General features: G+C 53.4%; 2 protein-coding genes across 2 annotated transcripts in view; both read right to left on the reverse strand.

The window, feature by feature from the left end:
- Nucleotides 1–18637, reverse strand: part of POLR2C (RNA polymerase II subunit C) — a 140210-nt gene that overhangs the window by 88849 nt on the left and 32724 nt on the right. The gene's annotated exons all lie outside the window — the stretch shown is intronic.
- On the reverse strand, nucleotides 4013–9523 carry CCL22 (C-C motif chemokine ligand 22). The gene is made up of 3 exons (XM_079117336.1): nucleotides 9346–9523; nucleotides 8057–8180; nucleotides 4013–5624 (listed from the first exon to the last, which is right to left on the reverse strand). Exons 1-3 carry the CDS (start codon nucleotides 9416–9418, stop codon nucleotides 5546–5548), a joined length of 276 nt encoding a protein of 91 aa, XP_078973462.1. The 5' UTR covers nucleotides 9419–9523; the 3' UTR covers nucleotides 4013–5545.

The following is an 18637-nucleotide window of genomic DNA, read 5'->3' on the forward strand; positions in this document are numbered from 1 at the left end:
GAGGGGACCTGTTTAGGTCTTAAAGTGCAAAGTCACAAAACACGCCCTGCTTTTCCTCGCTGGGCCTTGGGGACATCCCTTTCCCTCTCCTGGCCCAGCGTCTTCCCTATAAGACAGGAATGCTCACCCCAGCCCATCATGGAGCGCACCCCATTGTGGAGTTTAGAGTCAACGCTGACACGGTAACCAGGCTTCCGGGTCAGCCACTCTACCCCTCATAGGGGAATGGCTCCGGGCAAGTCACTCTTCCCGCCTCAGCTTCCCCATCTGTAAAATGGAATGCTAACGGCCACCTCATCAAGTCACTGGAGGAGTAAATAAAACTGTGGCTGTCAGTGGGCTCACGTGCAGGAGCTGTCAGTGTCTGCTCTGAAGTCCTGGTGCGGGGGACCATGGGGGATGGGGGGCCCAGAGTGAAAACAGCAAAGTGCTGGCCCCCAAGGAGCTCAGTAGGAGGAAGAAGGCGTCTGGGAACGCTCAGGCCATGGGGCTTGGGCAGGGAACAAGAAAGGAAGAAGAGAGGTGACGTTTCAGTCCAAAGGTAAGGTTTGTTCCACCAACATTCGGCTTTGGAAAATGTCAGACAATACTGAGGAAGGAATGGCACAAAGGGCTTTTGCATTTCCACCACCAAGATTCAAAGGTGAGGTTCTTCCATATCTACTGCTGCTGCTACTGCTTCCTCTTTTTTCTTTTCTTTTCTTTCTTTCTTTTTTTTTTTTTTTTTTTTTTACTAAATTATTGTAAAGTAAATTATGACTACTTGACACTTTGCCCCTAAGTACTTCAGCGTGCGTCTCCTAAAGCATTACGTGAAGCTGGGCGCGGTGGCACAGGCCAGTAATCTCAGCAGCTCCAGTGGCTGAGGCAGGAAGATCAAGTTCAGAGCCAGCCTCAGCCATGGCGAGGCGCTAAGCAACTCAGTGAGACCCTGTCTCTAAATAAAATGCAAAATAGGACTGGGGGTGTGGCTGAGTGCCCCCGAGTTCAATCCCCAGAAACCCCCCTAAAAAAAAGCATTACATGATACAATTATCCCACCTAACAGTAACAGTAACTGCTAACACCTGGTTACTAACACCTAGTTCAAATTCCAATTTCTCCAATTATCCCTAAAGAGGTCTTAGGGTTTTTTTTTGTTTTTTTTGTATTGGTGATTGAATCTAGGGGTGCTTTACCAGTGAGCTACATTCCCAGTCCTGTTTGTCTGTTTGTTTTGAGACAAGGTCTCTCTAAGTTGCTGAGGCTGACCTTGAATTTGTGATTGTCCTGCCTCAGCCTCCCTAGTCACTAAGATCACAGATGTGTGCCACCATGACAGCCAGAAAGTGTATTTTACACCTTCTCCCTCCCTCCTTCCTGTTCCCTTCCTCCCTCCAGTCCTTCCCTTCTTGCTTTTACTTTTTGAATGAGGATCCAGTTGAGGTTCATATGTTACATGTGGTTATTTCTTTGTGGATCTCCTGCACGGTTTTCGATGACATTGACATTTCATTGTTGTCCTTTTGGTACCTGGGATTGAACCTGGGATTAACCACTGAACCACATCCCCAGCCCTTTTTTGTGTTTTATTTAGCGACAGGGTCTCCCTGAGTTGCTTAGGGCCTCGTTAAGTTGCTAAGGCTGGCATTGAACCTGCAGTCCTCCTGCCTCTGCTTCCAGAGTCCCTGGGATAACAGGCATTGACCTTTTGAAGAGTCAAGACCATTCTTTTAAAAAATAATGTTGTCATTCCTAATTTCTCTAGTTATTTCCTTGTGAGTCATCTAATCTGTTCCTTTATCCTATGAATTTCCTGTAAACCCGAAGTCAGATCTACAGGCTTGATGGGCCGCAGGCGGCGTCTTGCCGAACACTTCTCGGGAGGGACTGTGTGCGCTCCGCGTGGCGCCAAGAGGGGGCGCCCGCGAGCGGGTTGCTTGGCATTCTTCGGCTCCGTGGGGCTGAGCATGGAAGGGCCTGGTGGGTTTCTTCACGGGAGAAGGATCGCTTCCCTTGCGATTTGCCAGCAAGCTGGGGCCTGGAGTGCCATCCGCACAGAGGCAGGATCATGGCAGTTCCCACAGAGGGAAAATACTGACCACGGTGGACACACTCGGGCCGGGAGTGGCGGGCCGCCACTGGCCCTGAGGAAGCGGCTGTGGGAGCCGCGCTGCCCCAGCCTGCGGAGGGCGGGCAGGGCTCGCGCCTCCAGACGTTTTTCACCTTTCCACACCCAAACTCTGACCCGTTAAACTATGACTCCCCATCCCTGCCTCTCCCCACTCATCTTTTGCCACGGTTCCACTTCCTGCCTCTGAGATCTTGACTGCTCTAGGAACCTCCTTCAAGAAGTGGGCAACGCATGCCCTTTGTGACTGGCGTATTTCACTTAATACAATGTCCTCCAGGTTCAACCAGGTGTCAGACTTCCTTTTCAGGGTTGAGTAGTATTTCACTGTATGGATACATCCCTTGTTGTTTACCCGCTTGTGTGTCAGTGGACACTTGATCAGTCCCACTCTTTGGCTATTACAAAGGATGCTGCAAATGAACATGGACATTCACATATCTCTTTGAGACTCTGCTTTCAATTTTTTTTTTTTTTTGGTAGATCTACCCAGAAGTGTAATTGCTGGATCATATAATTCTATTTAATTTTTTTAAAGGCTCACAGCTGCAACATTTTCTGTCTCCCACCAACCAGCATAAAAGAGTGCCAGTTTCTCAACACCTTCACCAACACTCGTTACTTTCCGGGTCTTCTGTTCGTTTTTGCTGCACTGGGGTTTGCCTGGGACCCAGGTGTGCTGGGCAAATCGTCAACCACTGAGTTACTTAACCAGCACTTTGTGATTTTGAGAGAGTGTTCTCAAACTTGGAATTCTCATGCCTCAGCCGTCCCAGTAGCTTTTTTGCTTGTTGGTTTGCTAGCAGCCACCCTGAGGGGTGTGAAGTGCTGTGTCATTCTGGTTTTGACGCATGCCCCCAGTCACTGGTGGCGTTAAGTGTCTCTCATGTGCTTTTTAGCCCCTGAGCTCTTCTTTGCAGAAAGGTCTTTTCAGGTCCTCTGCCCACTTCGTTACTGGGCCCTCCTTGCCTTCCTGTCTCATTGGATTCTGACAATCACAGACACTGACTTTTCTGTGTCTTGTTCCCAGAGAGAGAGACAGAGGTTCAGAGGGGCACAGCACCTTGCTCCAGCTACTCAGCCAGGGAGAGAGGGTCCAGGTCTGTCGGATTCACAACATGTGGCCGTGCAGATGCTTCTTTCTGGCTTCTTTCTGGGTGTCTGGAGCTGCTGCCCTGGAAACTGCACCTCAAGGGGTAGATATGGGGGGGACAAGGGCACAGTGACAAGACGTCCATGGGGCCATTGCTCATGGTCAGGAAGTCATGAAGGCATCCGTGGGGAGAAGGCACCCAAGGGCAGAGGGAGCCCCAGAGGAGAAGGCGCCCAAGGTCAGAGGGAGCCCAAGGGCAGAAGGTGCCCAAGGGCAGCAGGTGTCCAAGGGAATAAGGCCCAAGGGCAGAAGATGCCCAGGAGAACAAGGTGTCCCAGGGCAGAAGGCCTTCTTGGTTGTTGCAGCAGCGTGATGAGCTGTGTCCAGGGTTCCAGGGAAGAGGCCCATGGAGAGCTGAGGACGCCTGAGCAGTGCGGCACCCAGTGGCCCTGCACCCGCTTCCTTCTCCGCCTGGACACAGGACCTGCGCTGTTTCCCAGCGTCCCTGCAGTCAGGTTGGGTGTGGAATGAATGTGCCCTTCAAGCTCCCAACTGGGGGACTCAATAAATGGACTCGTCAAACCCTGCGGACAGCCGGGCCCAGTGTGGGCTGGGCCTGGGGCTGGGCTCGGGGACAGGGGTCTGGGCTTCCTGTGGCACCTGCCTGGCTGCTTCCCGTCTTTGCATCCGCTCCCTGGGGGACCCTGGGCGAGTCCTCTCATATCAGCGTCAAGGCTTCCCCAGTGGAAGAGAGGGGGACATGGTGCCCCATCTTGTAGGAACAGCAGACACCAAGAAACCAAAGCAAACACTAGTTAAGAGGATTTATTTTCCAGAAGGTCTGGGAGGCAAGGGTGGGCAGCAGGGGAGGGGACCCCAGGGCACTCGAGGGCTCTGTTCACAGGTGGCAGGCAGGAGAGCACACTCAGGGCTGGAGGCAGGCAGGCGACCGGCGGCTCCTGGAGAGACAGAGGCCCCGAGAGACCCAGCAGATGGGCTGGCGAAGCGGCCATCCCTGCTCGCTGACCTGGGGCCTTCACAGTCCCCTCAGGTGGCTTCTCTCATCTTCCTTCCTCAGGCGAGGCTTGGAGAGGGAACCCGGCTCCTCCGGGGTCACGCAGTTCCAGTGGCCCACTGAGTCCCTCAGAAAGGACGCCCACCACCTGGGACACTGCTGTCCTCAGGGAGGCACAGGTAAGCCCCAAATCCCAGTTCTTAGCCTGGCCCCAACCACCTGCGAACAAGCCCCCCACAGCTGCCCCACCCAGCCAGTCGCCTCACAGGCCAGGAAATTCCACCTTGTCTCCTCCCACACGATCCCCCTGTTCTCCCATTTCATTTCGTTCCCTCTTCAGTAGTTACTTTCTTTTCATATATAAATATCACTGGAGCTTATAATCCCAAGTCAGGTAGTCATTAACACCATAGCATGAATTCAGTTATCAGCTATTTAGGGAAGGAGGCGGGAAACGGCGTGGGGTGGCTCTGAGGAGGTCAGGCCTGAGTGTCCATGTCTGTCAGAGGACCACAAAAAGTCTGAGGGAAGAAAAAGAGCAAGAAGCCCCTAGACAAGCTGGGGACACAGCTCAGTGTTGGAGTGCTTGCCTAGTTCAATCCTCAGAGCCAAAATAATTAAAAAATAAGGATTTCACAAAAGACCCAGTACCTAGTTAAAATGGGGGCAGGGGGTGAATCTGAGCAAATTTGGGAATTCACAATTGATGCAGCTGGCCCCTGCCTAATAACTGAGTACTGACAGCTAACTTCCCTTTTGGGGGGTGAGAGGTGGGGGGACATTACTTTTATTGATTCAGCTTGTGACCCCTTGTTAATCTCAGATTCAGGGCCTGGACCTGGAGGCCAGGAGACAAGAATAACGCAGGTGGAGAGCTTGGTCTAACCAGCAGGGCCGCATAGCCAGGCCCCAGATCCCAAGAATTCTGAGCAGACTGAGGGTGAGTCTGTGGAGGACCAGGAAAGTCACAGAATGAAACTTGATCACTGCCTGCCAGTGAGGCCTTAGAGGGCTGGTGCAGCCCGACATGCCCAGGAGTAGAAGGAGGGCCTGGGATTGGGGAGGGAGACTGTAGCTCAGTGCAGGCAGGGAGGGGCGAGGCCAAGACAGAGGCCACCAGACCTGGAGGGCTGGGAGCAGGCCCAGGGGCTTGGAAGCAGTGGGGAGCCGGAGGGGAAGGGAAGTGACAGGGAGGCCTGGCTGAGGGGACAGCTGCAGGGACAGAGCTCACTTCTGTTTGGCAGCTGCTGTAAAGGTGGAGAGGTGGGGCTCGCTGAGCCTTCCTGGAGAAGCCAAGGCCAGGGTCCTCTGGGGAACCCTCTCATGCTTATAGCTGCTGAAGGATCCTCTTCACCCAGGGCTGTCTGGGGTTGGCACAGATCTCCCGGTCCCTGATGGTCTGCAAGCTGGAGGGAGGAGATGCCAGAGACAGGTGGCAGCATTAGCATCAGCACGCCCCCCAGGGACTTTAGTATTTATGACCCACCTACTGTATGCCAACCACATTTCTTAAGGGGAAGAAGAGGAGGTGAGCGGGGTGGACTTGCAGGATCCTCAGCTCCTCAGTCCCAGCCTCCAGTGCCGGGCGAGGTCATGCTCCCCAGTCCCCCAGAGTCCCACAATATCACTCTTTGCCTTGGGGAAGAGAGTTTTGGGTAGTGGACTTCAGAGCCAGCCTCTCTTGGTTCAAATTCTAGCTTGGCCACTTGTTAGCAAGTCACTTAACTGCTCTGAGCCTCAGTTTCCACATGTGTAAAATGGGGATGATAATCAGTGTAACCTTGATGAAGATGTGATGGGTTAATGCAAACTGAAGTACTCAAAAAGCATACACTACTAAGTGCTGCAGCACATAGTAGGTGCTACATAATTATGCCATGAGCCAGCCTGAACCTTTTACACGAACTTTCTTAATCCATTTCTTAAAAAAAAAATGGGTTTTACAGTAACCAACTGAGGCCCTATTATTCAACCCATTTTATAGCTAAAGAAACTGAAGTCACCAGGCATGGTGCCCACCCTAGAATCCGAGTGACTTGGGAGGCTGAGGCAGGAGGACCACAGGTCAAGGTCAGCCTCGGCTACTTAGCAAGGCCCTATGCAACTTAGTGAGACCCTGTCTCAAAATAAAAGATAAAAAGGGCTGGGGAGATGGCTCAGTGGTTAAGCACCCCTACGTTAAATCCCCAGGACCAAAACAGCAAAAAAAAGGACAAACCTGAGGTCGACAGAGGTACAGCAACTGACTGCACATGAACATGAAGCTGGACACCCAGACTCTCTGTGTCTTTGGAGAGCATCGCCTCCTGGCCCCTCTGAGAGGCCTGAGGCACGGGGCGGAGAGGTGGGCTCTGGCCCAGGATCACACAGTAAGCTGCGGGCTTCGGCTCCTGCCCCCCAGGCCCTGGGCCCTCGAGCAGGTATTGGCAGGAGTGGGCACAGGGCAGGCTGGCGGTGGGACACGCCCGACCCCAGGATTGCCTCCCTGCCTCTCAAGACCCTGTCCTCCAGACCAGGGAACTCTTGGTCCCCTTGCCCCCTGGCCTGCCCTGCTGCACAACCAGCCTACAGAAAGAATGAAGAAGGTAGCAGTGGCGACCTGGGCCCTGGGCAGCCTGCCCAGCCTCTGTGGTCCGTGAGCAAGACCCAGCCCCTCCCGGAGCCCTGTCAAGCCACAGTCTCTCTAGAGCCCCTTCTGGCTCAGAACCCCAGGATCACATGTGTGCCACCCTTTACTGAGCACCTCTGTATGCCAGGCAAAGAGCTTTACCCCTCCCACGTGCTGCCACTGTGCCCTGCGATGCTCAGGAGGCTGCTTAGCTCCTTGTGCCATCTCCTCACCTGTGGGAAGGGAGGGCAGTGCCCGCTGCCCGGGGGTTCCGGGATAAGTGAGTGGATACTGCACTTAGCAAGCACTCGCAGAGTCTGACCGACACAGGCCGTTCCCTGTACTGATGGGCGACTGAGGTTCAGAGGGAAATGGTAAGACCCGGGGAGGGCATCCTGCTCTGGCCTTCCTTGTCACCCACCTGCAGACCCCTCTAAGAGATGAGTCAGCAGTGGGGAGGAGGAAGACGAGAAGGGGATGGTGACGGAGCCCAAAGCGGGTGCTGAGCCCCCAGCCCAGCTCCACCTGCAGTGTGTGACATGGCAGCTACAGACCTGGGCAGCTGGAGGCAGTCAGAGGGGCTATCACCGAAAGAGGGGTCTCCCAGCCGGGTGTGAGGTCAGGGGAAAGGCAGCCAAGAGCAGAGAACAGGACTCTCAGGAGGAAGGCCTGCACCAGACCCAGGGGTCCCGGGCACACTCGAGCCCAGCCTTCCCTTTGCTGAGGCTGCCTCTCCATCTGGAAAATGGGAACAATGGAAGCCCCTGGAATGAGCACTGAGAGGACTGAGGGAGTTGACACGTGGGAAGCCCTCGGCAAGAGTTAGCTCCTAATGTTATTCTTCTAATCAAGATGAGCATCCTGGAACAGCTCCCAGGGCTGGGGAGGACCTGGATGCTTCTGATGGGTGTGGCTCTGGGCCTGCTGCCTGTGCCCAGTCCTGTTCCTAGAGCCCAGGCCACACCCATGCTGGATGGCACCCGTGCATTGACTCTGCACCCTCAGACCCTGGCGTGCACAGTGTAATGTCCAAGAATATTTGTTGAATGGCCATGTTACTTTTGTTCTTGGAGCATGCCACCTGGGGTGAGCCACCTCGTCCAGCCAGCCCTTCCAGCCGGCATCCAGATGCCCAGCTGCATTCCTCCATCTGGAGTCTGCTCCCACACTTGCATCCGGGCCACCCCAGGCCACCCCTCCAAGGCCCTGTGGCCCCAGCTCCCTACTCACACGACACCAGGCCTGCGGCAGGACTCCGAGGTCCAGTAGAAACTCTTCACCAGACGCTGGGGCAGCGGGAGGCGGATGTAGTCCCGGCAGCAGATGCTGTCTTCCACATTGGCACCATAGGGACCTGGGGAGAGGGATGGCCAGAGGATGCACAAGCTGGAGCACAGGGAGTTCCCCCAGCCCCGGACCCAGGGCCCCTCCAGGGAAGAGCATCTGTTCTCATGTGGAAGGATGGCGTCCAGAAGATTCTAGGCCTTCAAAAACCCTAGCTTCTGAGAAGCCACTGAGGACCCAGTGCCTGTGCTCTGGAGAGGTGGACTCCAGGTAGAATCAGACCGACTGAGCAGAGACAGCATCCTGAGTATCCAGAGGGGTCTCAGCAGCTCTGAGCCAGAAGGGACCTTGGTACTTGCTATTCAGGGTGAGGCCTGTGGGCCAGCAGCATCGGCTCTCCTGGGAGCTGGTCAGGGAGGCCCGGCCCCCCAGACCAGAACCCTGTGTGCTCAAGGTAGCATTTGGGAAGTCCACTCAGCTCTCACCTACCCCAGCCTCCCGCACTGTGCACTGGCAAGGCTAGGGTCCAGAGAAGGGGACTCCCTTGTCCAAGGTCACACATGACACTGTGGCAGAGTTAGGGGCAAGGATCAGACAGGGGACAGCCACACAGCCCTGGTTTGAGTCCCACTCTGCCCTGAGTTGCCAGGCCCCCAGGCCATGACATCTCTGAGGCCCAAGTCCCTCCTCTGACCACAGGCGAGGTGACGGCCCCGCCACAGTGGGCCTTCCAGGCTGGGGAGCTCTGAGGGGACTCGACACCTGGGAGCAGGTGGTCGTGGCTGCCTGACTCCCCCTCCAGTGCCCCTTCCTCTCCCCGACCCAGAGAAGACAGTCCAGGTGCAGTGAGGAGAAGCCTGGGCCCCAGGTTGGACGGTGCCAGAGAACCTGGGGGCGGGGGAGCAGGACCCGCTTTCCCAGCTGTCCCTGCTCTGCCTCTCCCAGGGGGCTCTGCATCCGCTCCCCAAGGGCCCTGTGTTCAGGGCATGGGGGTCCCCAGGTCTTGCCCACCACAACCCCCAACCTCGCTGAGGCAGATCTAGAGCCAAGCCTCTGAGACGACCCGTTTAACAGTGGTGTGAACGGAGGCCAGGGAAGGGCTGCGACCCAATAAAGCCAGCAGAACCAACAGCAGGCTGGGCTCCTCTGCCCTGGGCCCCGTGCTCTCTCCAGGAGAGGAGGAAGACACCAGGCTGCCCGGCTCCGTGGGGAGCCCGCCTGCTGCCCAGTCTCACCTGCATCCGTTGCCTGAAGCGCCACAGAAAGGAGGATGAGGGCCACCAGGAGAGACGCCCGCGGGCCGGCCATGCTCTGCTCTGTGTGTACGGCTCAGGTGTCTGCCGTCACCAGAGGCAGGAAGACCTGCTATTTAAGCCACCCCTCCACCCACCAAGCTCCAACATCTCTTAGTCACCCGCGAGCCCAGAGCCTCTGACATTCAGATCTTGAAAGGAGAAGTCCCCACTTCCTCCAAAAGGAGATTCGGTGGCGGGGAACCACTCAGAGGGGACCCCCACCCTGTTCCAACTCTGGGTCTCAAGAGACTCGCAAAATCCCCCTCCACTGGGCCCGGCGGCACCTCCTCCCAGGGTCAGCTTGCCGAGTGGTCTTGGCCCTGGAGGTCTCAGGGCTGAGTTCCCAGGAGGAAACGGGGAGCTGATCCCACAGACCCGTGTGCCTCGGGGGCTGTTTGTAAATGCAGTGAGGATGGAACAGTGTCACCTGGAGGCCAGGCCGTCTTGGACTTGACCTGCTTCGCCCACCTCTCTTGGAGGCCATGAACCTGCGGGACTAGTCTCTGCCCCTTCGTCAGCCTTCTGGGACTTCTCACTAAGTCTCACCTGGGTCACTTGGAGTTTGTGGGCCACTTGTGAGTCTGTGAGGAATTTCCACACACACCCCCGTCCCGTTACCCTTCCTCACCCGCCTCCTTCTCACCGGACACCATGACCACGGATTCTACTTCCTCAACCCCCCCCACCCCACCGCAGCTGCCCCTGACCACCGATGTCACCTCCACCTCCGTCTGGGACACCACCCCCTCCATCCGCCTCTGCAGTAGCCAGAGTGGTCCAGACACAGAGCTGCACCTCTCTCTCTCCTGTGTCAAATCCCTGCTGTGGCTCCCCATGGATCTGAGCAGAGCCCAGGCCCCTGACAGGGCCGTCCGGGCCTCCTTCCCAGGCGTGCCCCCATGGCTTTCCGCCCCGCGGATCACGCCACACCGCTTGCAGTTCCTCAAAGAGGTCTGCAGCCCGTGCTGGGCCCGAATTCTGCTTCCCACTTCTCCCCAGCGTAAACTCCACGTCGTGCGTCAGCAACTGTTGAAAACGCCACCTCCTTGGTGAGCCCACCCCCCAGGGTCACACTGTCCCAGGGACCCGAGCGCGCTGTCAGGTGAGCCCACCCCCAGGGTCGCACTGTCGCAGGGACCCGAGCGCGCTGTCAGGTTTCTCCTCCTCAGGAGCCACACTTGCAGGGTTGGTGTCTCCTTTTATTTTTCTTGTTGTCCCCAGTGCCCTCCAAGGACCAGGCACTGCTCAGCCTCAGACACTGAGGCTGGGAGCAGAGGGGACTTGTCCAAATGTACAGAGTCGGGGCCAGGCCTGAACCTCCAGACGCAGGATTCCGTTCACCTGTTCTCTCCCTCATTCCTGGGTCATGGAACCCGGGGTAGCACAACAACCCCCTAAAAACGTCCACATCCTGAAGCCCAGACCTGCCAGTGTGCTTCCCTGCTCGCTCAACACTTTGCAGGTGTGATTAACTTAAAGACCTTAAAATAGGAGATGGCCTGGGTTATTCAGGAGACCCAGGGTCATTACAAGAGTGGGGCAGTGGTCAGAGTCAGAAGAGGACAGAGGGGGACAGTGCAGGGACAGACGGTGCAGGACATGGACCCAGGCAAGTGGGGGCCTGAAGGAGCTGGAGAAGGGGAGGGTCTGGGGTCCAGAAGAGCACGGCCCTGGCCACGCCTGGATTAGTCCCGTGGGACAGATTTAAGACAACACCTCCGGAGCCATACAATTATACACTTGTGTGGTCTGTGGTAATTTGTTAGAGCAGCGAGAGGAAACTAATACAGCACCTACTATGTGCCAGGTGTACTGCTGAGAGCTGGGCACAGAGGGGAAAGCAGAGGTCCCTGTGTACATGGCATTTGCCTCTGAGACAGACATCAGGCAAATTATACCAGACAAGGGCATAGGGCATGTCCCTGTGGTGAAAGCCACAAAGAAAATAGGAAAGGGAAGAACAGGCAGACCAGGGGATGCAGCTGTGGGCAGCATGGACACGGAAGGCCTCAGGAGGGAGTGATCTTCAGGGGAGATCCAGAACACAGGGTGGAGTCTGCAGGGAGGGAACAGCAAGTGCAAAGGCCCTGTGGTGGTATGTGTGGGGAAGGTGAGAACTTAGGCAGAGTGCTGGCTCAGCTGGGTGACCAGAGGGGAGAGGCTGACAGGAAGGGTCAGGTAGATGACCACAAGCCTCCTGAAAGGACTCAACATGGTAGGCACAGCACTGCCTGGGAGGACTCTTGTCCACGGGCATTACACCAGCCTAGCCACGAAAGGACAATGTCTGATTCCATGGTTATCAGGTCCCTAGAGTTGTCACATCCATAAATCCAGAAGGTGTGATGGTGGTTGCCAGGGACTGTGGCAGGGTCAGGGAGGGGGAGTGGGAGTTAGTCTAATGGGACGGAGTCTCAGTTTTGAAATACAAAGTTCTGGAGACAGATTATGGTAACGGCTGCCGACTACATGAGCGTATCTCACATCACTACTCTGGACGGTGAACGTGGTAAATGTATGTTGTGTGTGTGTGTGTGTTTTTTTTTAACCAATAAAGCGTCCCTCCAAATCAAAACAAGCCACTAGTTTAAAAAAAGTATATGCTGCTAGTTCTAACTTCCAGTTTTAAAAAAATACAGGAACTAGAAGAAGATAAATGACCCAATGAGGAAACAATCAGACAACCCAGACAGAGGGACCTTCAGACCTCTGCAAGGCAACTTTCCAGGGTCAGCAAAAAGTTAATGCCATTAAAAACCCATTAAGTGGCTAGACGTTTAGTGTTGCTAGAGACTTAAGGAACATAGCAGTCACATGTAGCATGTGGACCTTGGTTGAATTCTAGTTTTTTGGTGTTTTCTTTTAGTTACCAGGGATTGAACCCAGGGGTGCTTAACCACCGAGCCACATCGCCAGACTTTCTTATATTTTATTTAGAGACAGGGTCTCGCTAAGTTACTTAGGGCCTCACCAAGTTACTGAGGCTGGCTTTGAACTTGAGATCCTCCTGCCTCAGCCTCCCAAGCCAGTCGGATTATAGGTGTGTGCCAAAACGCCCGGAGGGAATTCTAGTTTTGAAAAACAGCTATAAAAGAATCTTAGAGGGCTGGGGTTGTAACTCAGTGGTAGAGCGCTTGCCTGGCACGTCTGAGGCACTGGGTTCGATCCTCAGCACCACATAAAAATGAATAAATAAAAGATCCATTTACGACTACAAAATATTTTAAAAAATAAAATAAAGGTATTATATCCATCTATAACCCAAATGTGTGTGTGCAGATGTAGATACACGGGCATACAAATATGCACGTATATACACTTCACTGTTTTGTCAAAGGCACACACACCTACACTGATATCTATGTAGCGTTTGTGCATAAGTGTGTGTGTCTCAGGGAGAGAAAGGGGACACGAAACAAAAATGGCAAAATGAGCCATGTTGACGATGGTGCAGCTCAGTGGCAAATGTCCTAGGGAACTACTCTTATAATTGTTTCCAGACATTTCAAAAGTCATGAGAAAATCTGTTAAAAAAAAAATGATAATTTTTTTTTTTTGAGATGGTGTTATGAGGCTGCCCAGGCTGGTCTCAAACTCCTGAGCTCAAGTGATCCTCCTGCTTCAGCCAAGAAATATGTTGTTAAAGTGGAAGCCATCCTGTGAGCCCAGAGCTGTCGCTGGAGGATTGAGTGACAGAATAGGCTGCTGGTTCTTCCTCTGAGGTTGGGGTTTTCTTACGGGGGCCCTGCCAGGGCTGAGGCCCCTGCATGGGTGGGCTAAGGGGCGCCCCCCTGGAGAGCACCTGGGTCCACAGGGACTTGGTGGGGCCCCAGGCCCCTCCTGGCTCTGTAGCAGCGCCCCATCCCCCTTCCCATGAGCCACCCCTGAGAGGCTGCAGCCTCTGCTCCCCCGGTGCCCTTGGTCTCCCTACAGCTGAAGAAGGCGCAGCCATGGTGTTCAAGGAGCCCTGGGTGCCCACACAGGCACAAGGGACCCGTTTTCAAAATAACAAGGGGAGTTCCTCTTGGGGCTGCAGGCGGGGAACCACTGGGCCCAGCAGGAGCTGATGACGGGGGTGTCTTCTCTCCTCCTGGGTGGCGCTGCTTCACCCTGTGCTGCCGCGGTGTGTGCAGACCTCCAGACCAAACCCTCTTCCCCAACCTTCCTTCTCTTGTTTTAACTAACTTTCATCTATTAAAAGTATATATACATACAAAGCCAGGTATGTATGCAGTGGCACCCGCTCTAGTCCCACGTCCTCGGGAGGCTGAGGCAGGAGGATGGCTTGAGCCTAGGAGTTTGAGGCCAGTCTGGGCAGCACAGGGAGGCCCCGTCTCATAAACAAACCAACCAACCATAAAATGCAGAGAGGAAGAAGCATCCCAAACGTCCACGAACCAGTGAGCAGATGAGAAGGCAGGATGCACCCACGACGGAGTCACTCCGTCTTCAAAGGGAAGGAAAGCCTGACGCTCGGAGGAGCCTTGGGGACGCAGGGCTAAGCGAAGCCGGACCTTGAAATGACCAACGTGGCGTGACTCCGCTTCCTGGAGGGGCCTGGAGGGGCTGCGCTCACGGAGGCAAAGCGGAAGGGTGGCCGCCAGGACCCGCGGAGGGGCGCGCCAGTGAGCGTTTCTCGGGGACAGAGCTTCCGTATGGGAAGATGAAGCTCCAGAGGCGGAAGGAGCCCGGGCTTACCACGTGAGGCCCTAAATTTGATCTCAGCACTGCAGAAAAAAAATTTTTTTAAAGTTAAAATGGTAAATTTTATGCTGTGCATGTTTTACCACAATAAAAATGCACAACATCCAATGGGCCTGTGCACGAAGGCAGAGCTCGTTTCTGGAAAGACACGCGAGCCATCGGACAGCATTAGCTGCCCCTGAAGAGGGAGCTCGGGCAGCCAGCGGGGCAGGCGCTCAGGGAGCGAAGTACTTTCCACCAAACGCCCTTCTGTGTGATTTGGGTGTTCTCTTTTCCATGTGCATGTGTGGCCTGCGCAGAAAGATGCCCTTCTAAACCCATGGTGGGGACTGAAAAGTAAGTCTCCTCTGAGAGCAGCCCCCGTGTTTCAGTTCGCCCCTCAGAGGCTCCAGGCTCAATGCTTTCTTATTTGTCCTTCAGAGATGTTCTACACCCGCTGGGCAGCCTGTCCTCCCAGCAGCTCTGGAGGCTGAGACAGGAGGATCCCAAGGTCAAGGCCAGCCTCAGCAACTTAGAGAGGCCCTAAGAAACTTAGTGAGACCGTCTCTAAATAAAATATGAAAAAGGGCCGTGGCTGTGGCTCAGGGGTTAAGCAACTCTGGGTTTAATCACTAGTACCAAAAAAAAAAAAAAAAAAACCCAGAAAGAAACGGTCTACACTATGTAAGCACAGATAAAGGCACTCACTGAAAGAAATGAGAGGGTGGGGAGGAAGAAAGGAAGGAAGGAGCAAGCAAAGAGCAGGCAGGAAGGAAGAAGGGAAGGGAGGGGAGGAGGAGAACGGGGCTTGAGGGCACAGCTGCAGCGTCTGGCTTGTTCTGCCTGACGTGCGGGGTCCTCTGCGAAGCCCTTCCCTGTGGGTCTGTTTAGAGGGCCCTTTTCTTTTCAGTGGCTGAGTGGTTCCCCAGCTTCTGGAGGCACCGTAATGCTCACGGCCAGTCCCCCAAGGGCGGACATTTAGGGTTTCCCGTCTTTTTCATTTACATAAAAATGCCCAAATAACATTCCTTGAGTGAACTCATAGGGCAGAATTCCTAGAAGTACACCGGCTGGGCTTTTGCTTCCACTGAGACACAAAAAGAAAGTCCCTGCCTTAAATAGCGGCCTCAGGCTTCCTCTTTTCAGCAGAGCAGGGGGTGCCCCAGGCGAGGTCTCGTGGGGCTGAGGACCACTGGAGGCACCTGGTTCTGAGCAGCTGTGAGCCGGTCCTGATGCCTCCTCTTCTGGCTGACTGGAGGTCAGCACCCCAGCTCGTCCCAGGAGCGTGGGGGTGCAGTGGGCCCGCAAGTCCAGGGCCCTGTAAGCAAGATCCCCATGAGGAGGCCAGGCATGGAGGCTGAGTCCAGAGGGCCAGGTGGGCCACAGGGAGACTGCCAAGCAGGGGAAAGCTCTGGGGTGGATGGAGAAGGCTAATTGGCCCCAGTGACAACCACCGCCACAGTAATGGTAATAATAATAATCATAATAATAAAAATGCTGACTGCAGATCTGGAATTTCCTTCATATGCCCGTGTGTCGAATGCCTGGTTCCCAGCCTGTGGTGTTAGTGGGAGGTGACGGAACCTTTACGAGTGGGAACCTAACGGGAGGCTCTAGGTTTCAGGGTTATCATGGTGTGCCCTCGAAGGGGACTGTGGGATGCCCGGCTCTTCTTCTTTCTCTTTCATGCCCTGGCCATGAGGTGAATGACTTGCTCCACTACACATTCCCACCATGATGTGCTGCCTCTCCACAAGCCCAAAGCAAAGAGCCAATGGTCGTGGACTGAAATCTCTAAAACTGTGAGTCAAAATTAGCCATTTTTCTTTATAAATTGATTACCTCAGGCATTTTGTCATAGTCATGGAGAGCTGACTAACAAACTGGCACCTACTGAGAGCTAGACTTACTGTGTCCTGTATTTTACATTCACTATCTCATTGTCTCCCTGGAGAAACATTTTGAAGAGGCTACTACGGTTGTGCCCATTTCTCAGATGAAGATACAGAATTAGAGAACCCCCAGCCAGGGAGTTTGTGCTCAGGCCTGGCTTCAGCCCCACTGTGCCCTAACTGCACACAGCCTGCAGCATTGTCCCATCTCAGTAAAGGTGGCAGTGACAGTAACAAGCCACCTGTGGAATCCAGCTCCACCAGTGCAGCCTGAGCCATCCTCCCTCCAATGAGGAACAGAAGCCATTTGCCATCTGATGGGGCCTGAACTTGACCTCAGGTCTTTTGGTTCTGTTTTTGGTTTTGGGTTTTGGGTTTTTTGGTTTGTGTTTTGTACCAGGGATTGAACTCAGGGGCACTAACTTAACCACTGAGTTACATTCCCATTTTTGTATTTTATTTAGAGACAGGGTCTCACTGAGTTGCTGAGGGGTTCACTAAATTGCTGAGGCTGGCTTTGAACTCAAGATCCTCCTGCCTCAGCCTCCAGAATTGCTGGGATGACAGATGTGTGCCACAGTGCCTGGATTCTGTTTCTTAATTGAGATGTAACTTACATACTATTCAACTCACCCTTTTAAAGCCTAGGATTTGGTGGTTTTTAACATATTCGCAAGGTTGCATGACCTTCTCCACTATCTAATTCCAAGATATTTTCATCACCCCAAAAAGAAACTCTGCACCACCAACATCACTTCCTGTTTTCACCTATCCCAAGCCCTGGGCCCAGGGATGTGTGTTCTACCTCTCTGGGTTTGCCTCTCGTGGGCATCGTGTACAAAAGGGATCCTGGAACACCTGACGTTTTTGGTCAGGTGTTCCTGCCACTCAGCACAAGGCTTTCAGAGTCCAGCTGCATCAGAGCACGTGCTGATGCTTCGTTCTTTCTGTTGATGATTAATAGTCCATTATATGGATATACTACATTTGTCTATTCCTCGGCTGACGGACATCAGGGTTGTTTCAACATTGGGCCAGTGTGAACAAGGCTAAATTGGGCACCAGTTTCTATGTGAACATGTTTGCTTTGCTTTTCCTTTTTTTTTTTTTTTTTTTTTGGTACTAGGAGTTGAACACGGGGTGCTTTACCACTAAGTTGCATTCCTAGCCCTTTTTATTTTAATTTTTAATTTTGAGACAGGATCTCAGTAAGTTGCTCAGGGCATCGCTAAGTTGCAGAGGTCGGTTTCCAGCTTGCAATCCTCCTGACCTTGTGGCTGGGATTACAGGCATCGCCATAGTACCTGACTTGGGAACATATTTTCAATTATTTTATTTTTGTAGTGGGGAATGAACCCAGGGGTGTTTTAGTACTGAGCTACGTCCCCAGTCCATTTTATTTTTTATTTTGAGAAAGGGCCTCACCAAATTGCTGACAGTCTTGCTGAATTGCTGAGCTGGCCTTAAACTTGTGATCCTCCTGCCTCAGCCTCCTGAGCGGCTAGAATTACAGGTGCGAGCTGTTGCACCCAGTTGAGTGTTTTTAATGATTTGGGGAATACGTGTGTAGGAGTGGAATTGCTAGGTCAGAAGGAAACATTTAGCCAGGCTGTTTCCAAGGAGGTCTCACCATTTTGCCTTCCTACCAGCGATGACGGAGGGTTCTGATTCTTCTTTTTCCTCACCAACGCCTGTGATAACAATCACAACCATCCTTGTGGGTGTGAAGTGGTACCGCGTGGTTTTGATTAGCACTTCCCTGATGAGTAAGGATACTTAGCATCTTATCATGTGCATATTGGCCATTTGGATATATTCTTTTTTTGCGGTACTGGGGATCGAACTCAGGGCCTTGTGCTTGTGAGGCAAGCACTCTACCAGCTGAGCTATCTCCCCAGCCCTGGATATATTCTTTGGGAAATGTCTTTTCATCTTTTTTAGTCAGGTGGTTTGTCTTCGTGTGCTAAACTGCTACAGGCTTTCCCTTGCAGGGGTGGATACCAAGGATTGAACCCAGAGACGCTTAGCCACTGAGTCACCTCCCCAGCCCTTTTTATTTTTTATTTTGAGAAAGGGTCTCCTTAAAGGGCTCGGAGCCTCACTAAGTTGTTGAGGCTGGCCTTGAACTTGAACTCCTCCTGCCTCAGCCTCCAGAGCCTTTGGGATTACAGGCGTGCATCACCACGCCCAGCCTGCAATAGTTCTTTGTGTATTTTGATATTAGATCTTATTCAGACCTATGGTTTCTTCCATTCTTTGGGTTGTCTTTTCACTTTATAGAGAATGTCCTTTAAAGCAGAAATGTTTTCATTTTGATATCATCCAATTTACCTACGATTTCTTTGGTCACCTGCACTTTGACGTCGAGGCTAATGAACCATTGCCTAATCCTTGGCCATGAAGACTCCTATTTTCTTCTGAGAACTTTATTGCTTTAGTTCTTCCATTCAGATATTTCATCCATTTGAGTTCATCGTGGTGTGTAATATGAGCCAGGGGTCATTCTTGGGCATGTGGGTGTCTAGTTGACTCAGGACTACTTATCGGAAAGACGTTCTTTACCTCATTGAATCAACTTGGCACAATTGTCAAAAATCAATTGTCCATAGATACGGTCACCTATTTCGGGACTCTCAGTTCTACTCCATCTACCTGTC

This window comes from Sciurus vulgaris (assembly GCF_902686455.1).
Source record: "Sciurus vulgaris genome assembly, chromosome: 17".
Taxonomy (NCBI): domain Eukaryota; kingdom Metazoa; phylum Chordata; class Mammalia; order Rodentia; family Sciuridae; genus Sciurus; species Sciurus vulgaris.

What these genes read in the sequence shown, in the direction of transcription:
- CCL22 (XM_079117336.1), bottom strand. Translation starts at nt 9,418, where the DNA reads ATGGCCGGCCCGCGGGCGTCTCTCCTGGTGGCCCTCATCCTCCTTTCT. An exon ending in GCTTCAGGCAACGGATGCAG is followed by an intron (nt 8,181 to 9,345) that starts GTGAGACTGGGC and finishes CCCTCTCCCCAG; the next exon opens with GTCCCTATGGTGCCAATGTG. An exon ending in TGCCGCAGGCCTGGTGTCGT is followed by an intron (nt 5,625 to 8,056) that starts GTGAGTAGGGAG and finishes TCCTCCCTCCAG; the next exon opens with CTTGCAGACCATCAGGGACC.